The sequence below is a fragment of the Camarhynchus parvulus genome, chromosome 3 (assembly GCF_901933205.1).
Source record: "Camarhynchus parvulus chromosome 3, STF_HiC, whole genome shotgun sequence".
Classification (NCBI taxonomy): Eukaryota; Metazoa; Chordata; class Aves; order Passeriformes; family Thraupidae; genus Camarhynchus; species Camarhynchus parvulus.
In genome coordinates, this window is record NC_044573.1 from 14,246,183 (window position 1) to 14,260,108 (window position 13,926).

At 41.8% G+C, this 13,926-nt stretch overlaps 1 protein-coding gene across 3 annotated transcripts in view; it reads right to left on the minus strand.

Moving 5' to 3' along the window:
* AIDA (axin interactor, dorsalization associated) overlaps positions 1-13,926 on the minus strand; it is a 39,453-nt gene that overhangs the window by 11,270 nt on the left and 14,257 nt on the right. The window contains exons 5-10 of one of the 3 annotated variants that reach the window (XM_030946495.1): positions 11,011-11,074; positions 10,459-10,565; positions 9,432-9,473; positions 9,256-9,267; positions 6,491-6,613; positions 4,175-4,297 (exon numbers count right to left, since the gene is read on the minus strand). In XM_030946495.1, coding sequence (XP_030802355.1) covers positions 4,175-4,297; positions 6,491-6,613; positions 9,256-9,267; positions 9,432-9,473; positions 10,459-10,565; positions 11,011-11,074 — 471 coding nt within the window. The remainder of the gene's footprint in view (positions 1-4,174; positions 4,298-6,490; positions 6,614-9,255; positions 9,268-9,431; positions 9,474-10,458; positions 10,566-11,010; positions 11,075-13,926) is intronic. The other 2 variants (XM_030946496.1, XM_030946497.1) reach the window with 2 other exon arrangements.

The following is a 13,926-nucleotide window of genomic DNA, read 5'->3' on the forward strand; positions in this document are numbered from 1 at the left end:
CTTGGAAAAGCACTCTAACTGCGCAGAAGTGGTGGAGCTGCAGACCAAGATAAGACCAGATTTAGAGGAGGACGAATTGGAAGAGAAAGAAAAATGGTTTGTGGATGGGTCAAGCAGAGTGACTGAAGGGAAAAGAAAATCAGGATACGCAGTTGTGGATGGGAGGACAGGAAAAGCGATAGAAGCAGGTCCACTGAACGCGGGATGGTCGGCACAGGCATGCGAGCTGCATGCAGTTTTGAGGGCTTTGAAAATGCTGAAAGGAAAAAGGGGGACAATTTTTACAGACTCCAAATATGCTTTTGCGGTGCTCCACACATTTGGGAAGACTTGGGAAGAGAGAGGGCTGATCAACACTCAAGGACGGGGACTGATGCATGGAGAATTGATAAGTCAAATTTTGGAAGAGATTAGGGAGCCAGAGGGAGAGATGGCCTCCGGGGCCACCAGGAGACACCCAAGGGTGATCATCACTTGATAGATACCATCAACCAAGATAACCAAAGTCGCTGAGGAAGATCCATCTGAATATGCGATTTCCCCTGACATGATCAGCACCTGCCATTACTCAGGAAACAGCAATTGTCCAGCCCTGCACAGTGAAAGAAACGTTCATATGTATGCAGGGTTACAAAAGAAATCGGGGCACCTCTGCCTCAGGCATAAAAAACTGTATAGAACAGCCTCACCGGAAATGGCATTTGTGAACAGAGGGAGATCCGATGCAATAGAGGTTGGATTGAGGTTCACCCAGCGCCGATCCCGGGCTCGACGCTGTGTCTTTGGCTGTGGGTTTTTGAGGACCGTAAATTGGTCGTGAAAATAAAATCTTTTGCATTTATGAATTTGGATTTCTGGCTGATAATTTATAACAATTCTGGTGTCTTTTTACCTATTATTAACATAGCAAAACTGCACAAAACATATTTCACTGAGAGTAATTAGATAAGTCATAAATTCAAGACTCTTTAGCTTACATTCAAGACAAACCTTGAACTATATCTGCAGTCATTATTTGAGATTTATCTATAATCAATATATAAACTCACTGTCAGCTTTATTGAGTGCTTGCTTTTTACTCCATAGTTCTAACAAGGTAATTATATTGTAAAGATTTCAGTACAGTTGTTGCATGTTGTTTATATTGATGTTTAAATATTATATGACAAATTTTCAGTAACTTTTCTGTAACAATAGAGTTTTAAAAAGTTAATTCTTGTTAAGACTGATTTTTGTTTAGTCTTGGTGATGTTAACTTTAAGTTCTCTTAGATATATTTATTAAGGTTAAGTTTTAGTAAAGTTGATTTTAAATTTTGTTGAAGTATAACTGTTTGAGGTATAAGATGTAATTCCTTTGCTATGTAAGTGAGTGGCATAAAGACTGAGTGAATATTTGTTAAAATTTCCTCATTTAAATTCCAAGATACACCTGTTTTGCTATAGAAATAAGAACAGGTTTTGCTATTTTATTTTTTAGAAGTAGTACTGAAATGGAGGTTCGTTTAAGTTAGCAATATGAATTAAGCATTTAAATTTTAGCTTGTAGAATGATGTGTTAAATTTTAACCTTTTACTTAAGAAACCTCTGCCATGGTACAAAGGGCATAGGAAAATTTCTGAAGCTTCTTGCAATAAAGTACAATACTGGGAGAAGACCAAGGAATGCAAGAAACCTAGATAAAGGAGCTCCTCTGTCTCCAAGCTGTTCAAAATCAACAGACGTACTCAGATAAGCACCAAGGGACCACAGTGCATGCGCAAAGAAGTTCAGAAGTTCAACCGTGAGGAAGACCACAGCCTTCAGCCTCAGAAACCACCGCAAGACCCCCGTGCAACTACTACTTTGAAGAAGGGTATGGATCTAATTACCATACGAGGCAAGGACAGGTGGGGCCAGGGGTTGAATATGCATGAAAAGGTTGTGCAATGTAATGTATATGGAACACCTTTGTGAATAAAGATGTGGCCCAGATCGGAGCTCAGGGCACAAGTTTTCACGAGAGCTATCTCACTTGTGCTGGCACTGACAATACATACCCACTTCATAACTACATCAGGTTGTGGAGCCTATTTATTCCACATATCGCTTCAGTACTGAAGAATGAGTCTCCATATTATGACTGTAATTAGTTACGAGTTATTTAATGCTTTCTTTTAATTTTTTGCTTTAACGTCATATATGTCTAGGAAAATACAACCTCAGTTTCTTAAGACAATTTCTACTGATATATTAAGTGACGCTGATTGTTGTAGTGTGTTTTTATTTTGCAGGTTATTGTTTGATTTGTTGTTTGGTAGTTATTTGGGCTTTTTTCCCCTTGCTTTTGGAGTGACACAGACTTGTCTTTGTTACTCAGTTGAGCCAGGTGTCAGTTTATCTCTTTGCTACTTAGCTACTTTTCTGCCAAGTTTCAAACCCTTTCCTCCCACATCCAGTTGTCAACCACCCTGTCCCAAGCAGTTCTCTTCCCTTGTATCCCTTGCCCTTGTGTTCCACCCTCAGTTCTCCTGATTAGCTGAACATTGTATCCTCCCTTGAGACCTGCCCCCCCTTTATAAGCTGTTGTTTGCCCCCAGCTCATTGCCTGGGACCGTGAGACTCAGGGAGTGTAACATCAAATAAAGTAACCCAGTGCCGCCCCAGGCCCGTGCTGCTGCTGCGGCCTTTTTGTTCTGCGTTGCGCCTCCACTGGTAGCTGGGATTCTGCAGAGCCCCGAAAGGGGAACTGTCGCCCCCCCACTGTCACCATCTAGCCAGGACATGCGACAGCTGATTATGCTGTTAATTTTATGATGTGAATTCACTGAATTCACTATAACAAGCATTACTTTTGTCTATGGTACTATTGACTAACTATAAATGAGAAAGCCAGCTACTTTACAAACCTTCACTTACTGTTGTATAGCTATTCATAAGGCATGTATTATTTTTCTAACTACTAAGAGGTTTCTCAAACATATTAAAAAGACTCTTCCAGTTAAGAGCCTGGACCCTGGCCAAGTCCTGGCCTTAACAGTAGAGAAAATTTTCTGCACCAAAACCTCCTGTTAAGGTGAATTTGGAAGTCTTACCCAGGAATGATTTTCCAAGCCCTCACTTTAAAAAATAAAGCTTGCCAATTACTACAGACTCTAAGTAATAGTACAATAGTAAAGAAATTTATAAGGCATTGTTTTAAATCACCATTCTATTTTTCATATGCCACTAATTGTATCTATTATCTGATTTACTTAGTATAAGTTTATTGTTATGTTACATATTGTTTTGCTTTTATGTTACCTTCATGTTCATAACAAGAAACACACATGTTATTAAAAACCAAAAAATTAGGGGGGAATATAACTCCTCTAGAACTTTACACTAAAAAAATTTTTTTGAAAGCAAATTAAATCATATCAAATTGAATCCCATACCTTCCAGAAACACCTTTGGAACCCCAAGAATTAGAGTTCCTGGCTACTTTAAAATTGGATTTTTGTGTTAATTTTAAATACATGGGAAGAAATCAGTCTAAAGCTTGGGATGTTTGTCCCTATCACTCCATGTATAAGAATCAAGCCTTTTGGGGCAATTACACTTCTGGCAGCCTTTCTAAATCAAGTAATGTGGCTGCCATCAGGAATGTTTACAAAGACCAAGCTTATAAAGATCAAGCCTGAGCCTTTTAGTGACCAGAGTTTTTAACTAAAATATTCTTTTTAGGATAGGTATGTATATGGTAATTTTGATAAAAATTGTATTAATCATGATACCTTTCGATGTGTGCAGAGATAAATTAATACAGCCATTAAAAGAGTATTTTTGGTCAAAAGGAAATATCTGTCTTGGGGGACGCAAGACAGATGATGGACTTTGGACCTGGTTAACATAAGAGATTTGGTAACAGGATGACTTGGCAAAAACAAATGGAACTTTAAAAATTAGACCTAGACCGCAAAAAAATTAAATCAAATGGGTTTACCGGAAAAAGAAAATCCCATTAAACTCTGCAAGCAAGAGATATTGTTATATGCATAAGCTTGTGTATGTGATTTTACCCTAATCATTGTAGTACACATTACTCGTCTTCCTGAAATTGTATATAAGCGTTTGTATCCCACAATGAAATCAGATTCTGATCACCGAGGCAGTCTTCCCCCTCTCTCTCCATTGTCGACATGGTACCACATACCTTTTGTTAGTCTTTCAATGTGTTTCTGAATCTCAATGTCCACATTAAAATGGACGTATGTGTCCTCCTTCCTCAAAGCCACAGGAGTATCCTGCACAGGAGTCAGATCTATCCCATTCAAATCTGCAGGAAAGAAAGAGCATGAGAATAGCAGAAGCTTCTCAGAGTTCAAGGTTCAGTTTTAAGACATTTAAAAGTCTCACCAAATCCTGCCACAAAAAGTTAATCCACACCTGGATGTTTCCACAAAACCTAAAAAAGGGGCAATCATAGCCCTTCACAATCAGTTCATTTTCTTTCTGAGTACAACACAAAAGCAGCTAAAGTTCTAGAAGTATTTCAGATAAAAAATTGTAGTCATCCCTCTTTTTATTTTTAAGAGTGCATTTCTTTCTGCTGTCAGCAAAAGATTCCATTCCCTGTGCACAAAGGACTCCAGAAGAGCTCCAGGCCAAGTGGGATACACACCAAAGACAGCCCCCCCCATACAGTGTCTGCAGGGCACAACTGGCACAGCTCACACATCCTGTGTGTGCCCTGCTTTGTCCCTAGATACAAGGACTATGCCTCTTGGGTTTTCCACAGAGGCATTGTAGGGCTGTGGGTTGGACTCCAGCTCTCGGCACCAGCCCCTGGTTTTGCTGCTCTGGCATAGCCAATAATTTCTCACTAAGCCTCTGTTGTTTCCAGGGGTATATTCGTCCTGTCTTTCCTCTCATTCCTGATCCCTTTCCCTCTGGCAGAGGAAGTTGTTAACAATGTGGCCAAGATTACAGGTATGGAGTGCACATGTTGTACTTGGAGCTCAGGCTCAGGCTGTGGAGCACCAGTGATTCCCTTCATCCATGATATGGGCTGGGATTGCCAATGCTGCTGCATCAGGAACAAACCTCACTCCAAACATGCAGAAGAGCAGCTTGGTTTAAAATCAAGGAAATCAGCTACTAAGTGTCTTCAGACTCCTAACAGTGAAAAAATTGAGTGCTCAGAGTTACTTTGCCTAACCAAAAACCTTGTGAAATAAAAGTATCAAAAGACACCATTAGCAGACTCATCCATATCCTGCCCACACTCTCACTTTTTGATCGTATTTTCTACCTCATTACTTGGCAGCTACCATTTATAGGTAAATGAGTTTGGAAACAGGGAGCATCATGTTAACAGAGACTTGTTGGGAAAGCGAGCCCAGCAATAGAGAGTCTCCCTTAACTCCGGAAGGGAAATGAGAGCTACAGCAGCAGTTTTATCAATGTACAATGAGACAAACAATTCAGTGGCAATGAACAAGGAACGTTTGCTTTACAAGCCCCGGTATGTATTCAAGGGATATTTGATGCTGTGAACCTTCCTCCTGCCAGAGGATGTCTGGTGGAAGAAGCACTGATCACACATCTAACAAGTGATTCATCCTACATTTAGTATCCAATAGCATATCTCAAGAGGACACATACAAGGTCATTATCACAACTAAAAATAACAAGAGGCTCAGCTACAGATTTTTACATGATAAACAAAAAAAATCCTCTGCCCACATGTAAAAATTGTAAAGAGAACCCAAAGTAAAGCAGAACACAAGGCAAGGCCAAGCAGGCTGGACTACAGAGGCTTCCTGCTAAGTGCAAAATGGAGGATAGTGATACTCCCATTAGAAAGAGTGTGAATATGAAAAATCTTAGCCTCAAAAGATACCAATTATGTTACCATCTGAAACAGAGAAATCCTCATGTTGCCTATCCTGGACTGACAGAGAGAGAGGTTCTTCCAGATTTATGGAGCCTTTCAGCCCATCAGGTTTTGGCTGAAGCATTTCACAAGCCAGGCTAACACATTTTTTATTTTATTTCACTTGCAAGCTTTGTTTCCCAGCTTCATACCCATCCCTCTAAACCTCAAGCCCTGGTAAGATTATATTTGTATTACTACAAAATTAGTTTAATGAGAGGGCAAGAATGGAGTCAGTGGGCTGTGGTTCCCCACCTCCAGAAAGCCCAGAGACCAATAAGTGTGGGGAGTCCAAGCAGATCTGTACTTAGGAGTCAGCTGTAGAAGCCATGATGGAGAAGTAGGGCAAAGTCACTCAGCTCTCAGCATGGACAAGCCACCCCTGAGTGCACAGAGAGAAGTGTATCTTGCAGATATTCACCTCCCAGTAGTTGTCAAATACAGAATTTTTCACCCTTGATTAAAGCAGAAGCCCTACATCCACAACAGAAGTGCCAACAAATGTTTTTCCCAGCAGGCTGAAAAATCCATAGAGCTTTCAGAAAATGCACTCTCTCCAAAGCAGCACCGAGGAGGCAGAACAAAAATCATTACCCTTTACACTGACTGTGATGTAAGGATCAATGCACTGCCCAGCATCTTTCAGACCAATTTTCTCTATGGTGATGGTGAGTAACGTCATCCCGGGTTCAGATGGCAATCTGGGCAATAAAGTACCTGGAAAGAGTAAAGCATATTATTAACCCATGGTGCCATCTCACAGTAGAGGTCTCACTTGTCCCATCTTCTCTCATGGAAGATGCTGTTCTTAGGAGGTTGAAACCCAAAGATTCCTATCCCAGTAGTACACACCACTATGGGAATGTCTGTGCACAGACACACAACCTCCTCTGACAGATTTTAAAGCCCCCCCGAAAAAACCCAGGACTGCCTCAAGTCAAATCAACTGATAAAAAACTAATGCCATAAAAATAGAGGGGAGCATTGTTGAAATTGTTATTTCACAGAATAACCATGGAACTCACTTGGTAGCATTTTTGAGGATTAAATTTGGGAGGCTGAATTCAATCTGCAGTTGCAGGAGGTTTAGACACTTGATCAGGAGTCCAACTCCACTGAACATGACTTGGCTTCACATTGAACATTTAGACTGGGAGATTAAGGAGGAAAATGGCATTCTTGCAAATCACACAGAACATAAGGGAACCAGAAAATTGATTCTTAAGTAAGTGCTACTGGCCTCTACTTAAAGGAGGCGGAGGGGGGGTGGAAAGTAAGCGTTTGCATCCCCCAAGTTCCCTTCTGGCTAAAGGAAGGGTCCCCAGCTCTGCATTAAGAATATTTAGCATCAAAACTTGGTGGTCCGTATAAATGAATCCTCACAGTGTTGAGGAAGACAGTGCAGATCTACAGACTGTTCAAACTCACTAAAAGTCATAATGTTCTGTCATCAAACATGGAGTAGGTTACTTCATGCTGAATTTAGCAAAAACTGGCACACTTCAAGCCCCTCTCCCCTACTGGATAAAGAAGCACCAGGATAGAAAATACTCAGACTCATAAGCAAGTTTGAGTTACAGTTTTGATTTTCTAATGAAAAAAAGAAGTTATCCTAAGGCTTTAGATATAAACAATGTAATAATTTCCTTTCACAAGTCCAACACGGGTGCTTTCTTGACACAATTTTTTCCTCTCATCTGCTTGAGGAGCTGTGGAACCACAAAGATTTTGTCTTATGAGAGACTGGCTTTGCAAGAGGCACCTTGCATTCTGCTCTGAGAACTACAGGCTCAACTTCAGCAAGATTTCATGAGCATTCCTGCATCCAATCCTCCTCTCAGAATCAAGTGCAAGACTTGAATTTCCATCTCTGATGCGGTGTGTTTCTGTATTTCCTGTCCTGAGGAGATTAAGGGCCTCCAAAGCACCGTGTCCACACCTCTCAACACAGCACAGCAGAGCTCAGCCCAGGGTTTGGAGCAATGGGAAAGGCTTCTGCGTGCAATGGGAGAAATGTTAGAGAGCAAACTTAGTAGAGAGCCCTCATTTCTGCAAAGCAGCTCATGCTCTAGTTAATCTTTCTGTTTCCTTCCCGAAGAGATGTTCAAATATAGAGTTATTATTTCAATCTAACTGAAGGAAGAAGCAAGCCTGTCTTCTTTCTGGCACAAACCTTTGCTCCATCATATGTTAGTTGTCTCCTAAAAACAGCATGGCCCCCAAGAGCCAGGAATAACTGCAGCCTTCAGCTTTCCTGTCCATCACTCCACCCACTTGACAGAAAAATCACCTGAAAGATGCCTCAGCCTGGTATTTATTATAAAAATTCTGGCTTAAGAGAAATTATTCTGTTCTCAAAGAATGCTTTCCAGAATGTGTGAAATTGCAGAGTTGCAATGGACAGAAGGGTCAAAGTCACCTCCAGGAGACAAGAGAACAGTAGGACAGACAGTATCCAAGGAACACTGTTTCCTTCCTGCCCTAGCAAGAGCCAACAGTGGACTAGAGCAGCTGACTGTAACCTGTCTCACATGAGCCACAGCTTCAGGCAGGTCTATGCTGGAGCCTCTGCAGCCAGAGTAGGTGACAGTGCCCTCTCTGTGGTACAGCTTTCCTGGGCTGGGCACCATCCCCCTGTCAACCACCACAGCTTGGGTCCCTGAGTAGGCTCACACTGAGGCCTTTCAGGATAAAGCTGCAGCCACATTAGAGACAACCACAGGCCATCTCTGCCAGAGGGGGATGGGAGCATCTGCAAATGAAAAGTGTCCTCCTCCAAGTGGGTTTCAGGGACAGTGAGCCAGCCCAGCACCCCACTGCCACCAAGACATAGGCATTCAGGCTCTCCACTCCCAAATCCCAGTTCAGAGAAAGGGGAAAAAAGTCTCCTGCTGGGCTCACAAAGTGAAATGGTGTATAAAAGAGCATAGCACTGGAATAAAATCATATATAACCAGGAGAAAGGCAAGAAACCTTTGCTGTTAGAGGCAGCAAGCCATTGGTCAGTTCAGCTCCACACAGCACAGAAGTCTAACTATGCAAATACTCTTTGTGTAACATATCTCATAAAATGTGTATTCCAGTAAATAAAATCCAGCTACACCTACCCTTGGCTACACCACAACCCACAACACCTTAATTAGTACAGCAAGACCGCTAAAGAGCTGCTTGAATCAACAAACATGACCTTCCCTTTTCTCCTTACTGAAGGCAAATGAAGACCAACAGATAGGTGCCAAGTAGTATGATTGTTACCAAAAATTGTGTTGTGAGGATTGCACCAAGAGCTGGATGAAGAAGACCACAGCTACATGAACATGAGCACAGAAATTACTGCATATACTAAAACATTCTCATACCTTTGTTGGCTCCTGGGTTAGATGAATGAGGCAATGTGATAACGATGAAGTCATGCATGGAGAAGACAAGACCATGGTCAGTTAGACAGTACCGGATGGATAAAGGGCACATCAAAGCAAGGAGTGCAACACAACTCTGTCAGTTTCAGATAGGGAAATTCACTTATAAGGCTCACCCCAGGGCTGCAAACTGCTTTTGTTTGAGTCTTCCTGCTGTACTTGAGACAGACAGAAGGCATCTCCATAAATGGATTTATCATGGTGAATAACAAGGATCAAGACAGCAAATGTTAGCCATCAATATCACAATATATTATAGCCTTTTTGGGAGCTTGGCATGAATAGCTGTAGACTGTGCATGTCCACATCAGGTCAGCCTGCAGGGGCCATATTCAGCACTGTGCTTGGGATCACATCTGAATATCATCTGTTTTCTCCAGGCATAAGTAATGCAACGCCCCAGCTCTTTTGACCATTATTCCAGTACTGGTTTCTGTACTCATTATCTCATTCCTGAAATACAAAGTTTGCCAGCCAGCTCTGAAACTAGAAACTTGCTTCTTCTGCAAAGAAATTTCACCAGGAACTGAAGGAACCAGGAACACTAAAGAACCTCTGATACAACATTTAAATTGTCAAAACCTGAAGCTTCAGGAAGACCTTCTCTAGAATCTGCTGGCTCTACAAAGTACTTTCACATGGACAAGGACTTCAGCTATGAAAATCAAAACCCTCTCTTTCTCCTCTCACAGCCTGGCTTCACTCTAAGCCACTGTCTCACCAAACAATGCAACACAAAAATAAGCAGCAACAACTTCTCACATCTCTAGAAACATGTGCTGCTCCTTGCAGGAGAAACATTGCCACAATTTACATTTGAACACATTTGAAATGCTTCACATAGTTAATGCGCACCAGGATGAATAATCCTGACTCAGACTCGGTATTAAGGCTAATTACTTGCGGTAGATGGTACCACCCTCACAGGTTCTCCATACAACTGTTTCACAGTAAGATACTGTTTGCTGGAAAAAAAATTCACTGGCCACCCCTGTGGTTCTCCAGTACAGCATTAGGGTTTGTTTACAGGAGCCTGTAGCTTCCCACCCAAGCTTTTTCAAATCACAGGTGGAAAAAGAAGCTTTTTAGAGCCAGAACTCAGAGATGCTACAGAGGCTGACGTGGCAAGGCTAGTGCCCCTACCTGGAACTCTAGCAGGAAAAGAGTTTGGAGACCCTGCTCCAGCTCCTCCGTCCTCATCATCCTCTTCAAACTCCAAGTGTTCCTCTTCTCCAGGTGCTAAAATCTTCCTGTAAAACACAAGAAAGAAAAAATGAGACCAACACTCACTCATCACCTGGCTGCCAATTCACAAGCCAGCACGTGAGCATGGACAACACTCTTTAATGTCATTTCATACTTCTTAACTTCTACCTCTACCTACAGACTTTGACAGAGATTGCAGGAGTTCAGACCAATAGAAACCACAGAGCCTAAAGCCAGGACATGATATTGGAAATCTCAGAGAGATACAGGAATGTACCAAGTACTGATTTTACCAAAAGTATTGTCTTGATTTTTAGTGGTACCTAGACAAAAGGAGTTTTAAAGTTATTTTATTAACCAGTTTATACAAAGCAGTCTGGCAAGCAGATGGCTCTGGAAATGTGTTTTAGGTACACACCAGGCCCAAGCTGTACTCCCTTTCAAGTACCTGTCTGTACATGAAGTGATGCGCAAGAAGTTATCTCTTACCTGAGTGGGACAGGCTGAACATCAAAGGGGAACTCCTTATTGTAAGTGAGGATATTCTTTAAGACTGCAGAGAATAGAAAAAATAAAAATCCCTACTCATAAACCAGCATTAATTCTACTACTTTGCACAGCTATGTCCATTCTGACAGCATCCTCACAAACAAATAATAATACTAAAATTCTTAAAATAATCAGATCATACAAAAACCATCCCTCTTCTCTCATATTTTAAACACCAGAACAGCTATGATCAAACCTATATCACTGTAACATTCAGACAGGTGAACTGCAACTGCAGTATAAGATTACTACTACCACACCCACACAGACAGAGAAGATAAATGTGGCAATAACCAAAATCATCATGAGAAAAAGCTACAGCCCCTGGGGTGAGGGTAGCAATCTTTGGCGGCTATTAAGGGCAGGGTGGTGGCATTACTGGCATCAGCTCCAAACAGATGAGATCTCCAGAGCTGACACATGTGGGTGCACATTCAGGCAGCCACCATGGAAGAGCAAGTGTGCTGCTAGCACAAAGCTTTGGTGAGATTTTCTACTTCTTCAGTCATGTGTTTTGGGGGTTTCGTTTGGTGGTGGTGATGCCTTTGTTTGTTTGTGTTTTCTTTCTATCTGACCTCATATGTCTGGGCAGATTGGTGAAATTCAGGAGAGATAAAGTACAATATCTGGGCACCAAGCCCCAAAGACATCACCTATACTTTCCGAATTTCATGTAGAATGGCTTTGCTGTTTATATTGGAAATTTGCTCACATTTTAGTAATCCAAACTTTAGCTGCCATTTCCAAACACAACTACCAGTGAAAGAGAATCTTTCTTTCCAAAGATGTGTGAAAGAAATAAGTATTTAATGATGGCTAAAGGGCCTAAAAATTTACAAGAGGACACCTGCAAGGAGAGGCACTCTCCTACCAGACAATGAATATCCGGGACTGGTAGGGGGAGCAGAGAGAAAAACTCCTGACTCTCCTCAGAGAGCTTCACTTCACCATAAGCACTCTCAGAGCAGTGGAATTCACCCCTGAAGACTCCTGAATGAAAACAAAACTCTTTTCAAACAACGTTCAGATTATACAAATATCAAGAGGTACTTAAATACCAGTTATGCTTAAGGAGCCATTGGCAGACCCCTCTGAGCACACTACAACTCAGCCAGTGCAGGACAGCTTCCTTGTCTGCCTTCACATTCCCATCACCCAGTCTGGGCTCCTGCATTAGCTTACCAGACACCATCTGAATGCTCTAAGAATAAATTATTCCTCTGGGAAACTATAAAGAAACCAAAAAGTCTCTCCAGTCTTTACTCATACTGATTTTTTTTCTGATTTTTGTTCTACAACATGAGAGGTTAATCAGTGCCTAATCCCAGCCAGTCACAATACATAAATACAGAGAAAGGTTTAAAGTGCCTTCAGTCAGAGCTTTGATGAGAGAACAAACTGATGCCATGTCTCTCTCTCCAAAGACTTCTGCTCTCAGGGATCACTAATGCACATCTCAACATGAATCTGAAGAATCACAGCCACTTCCCACCAGAAAAGCAGCTGATCAACAGCTGACAGTCATCTTCCAATGCTGCTGAGGTTCAGGAAAAGAAGGGGATTTTTATTACTCTCATAATACCCCAGCTCTTAGAAAGATACATTACATCAGAAACAGAAAGGGTATTCCCAGGAGGAAAACCTCAGTGAAGTGAGATCTTTTACAGATTGTAGGCACATTAAACAGAAGGGATAGATGTCACAGTAGCTCTCCTCTCACTTTCCAAAGGTTCATAAGTGCTAGACTCCCCTCTTCTAGTAACCAGGTCCCCTTAAAAGTAAAAAAACCCTCCTCCTAACTCACTTCAGGCATCACTAGAGGGCCCAAAGAGCTCTACTGACATGAGCCCAGGCAAGAGGCAAACAGCTATACAGCACCTAAAATCGTGCTGCTGCTGCCAGAAGCTGAGCACCCCTGTCCTGCCAGAAACAAATGTGGTGCCAAATATTCAGCTCAGAAGCAGGACCTCCTGCCTTTTGCTGCACAAAGCTGTGGCTAAAGTTTTCAAAGAGCTTTCAATTCTTGTCTCACCACCAATAGCAAATAATTTTGTAAAGTTGTAACAGCAATATAAGTGCTCCTTTAAAGATGAACAGGATAAGCACCAGGTCCACCGCACTCAGCCTGGTGAAATACTTATTCAAAGCCACTGAGAAAAAGCTAAGCAATAAAACTTTGAGGAAAAGGAAAATCCTCTTTGCATCTGCCACAAGTGTGAGCTTCAGTTGATTCAAATAAAAATACCAGACCACAGGAAAAAAAATTAGGTTAATACAAACAGGAATCTCCCTTGTAATGCTGTGTAAGACATCCAAGCTTTAAAAGGTTGGTTTGGGCTTTTTTGGATCTCTGTTTCATTTTCAAAAACACAATTCACTTCTGGGAAGAAAAGCCTTTCCCCTCTGTAATGTTGCTGCTTGAGAACATAAGTTCCAGAAAATTCTCCACAAGTGCAACTAATGGGTAGATCCTAGCATCATGGCCTCCATCTGTGCTGTATTTCCAACAGAAATCTATTTTTAAATAGTGTTCTGCAGGCTCTTGTACAGAAGTTGCCTTTTCTTTTGTGACTTTGGGCAGTGTCACTTTGATTTGCATAGAATCACAGAATCGCCTGAGCTGCAATAGACCCTCAAGGATCATCACAGTCCAGCTCCTGGCTCTACACAGAACACCCCAAGGATCATACCATGAGCCTGAGAGCATTGTCCCAACACTTCTTGAACTCTGTCAGGTGGGTGCTGTGACCACTTCCCCGGGGATCCTTGTCCAGTGCCCAACCACCCTCTGGGTGTAGCACCTTTTCCTGATCCCCAACCTAAATCTCCCCTGACAACTTCAGGCCATTCCCTCAG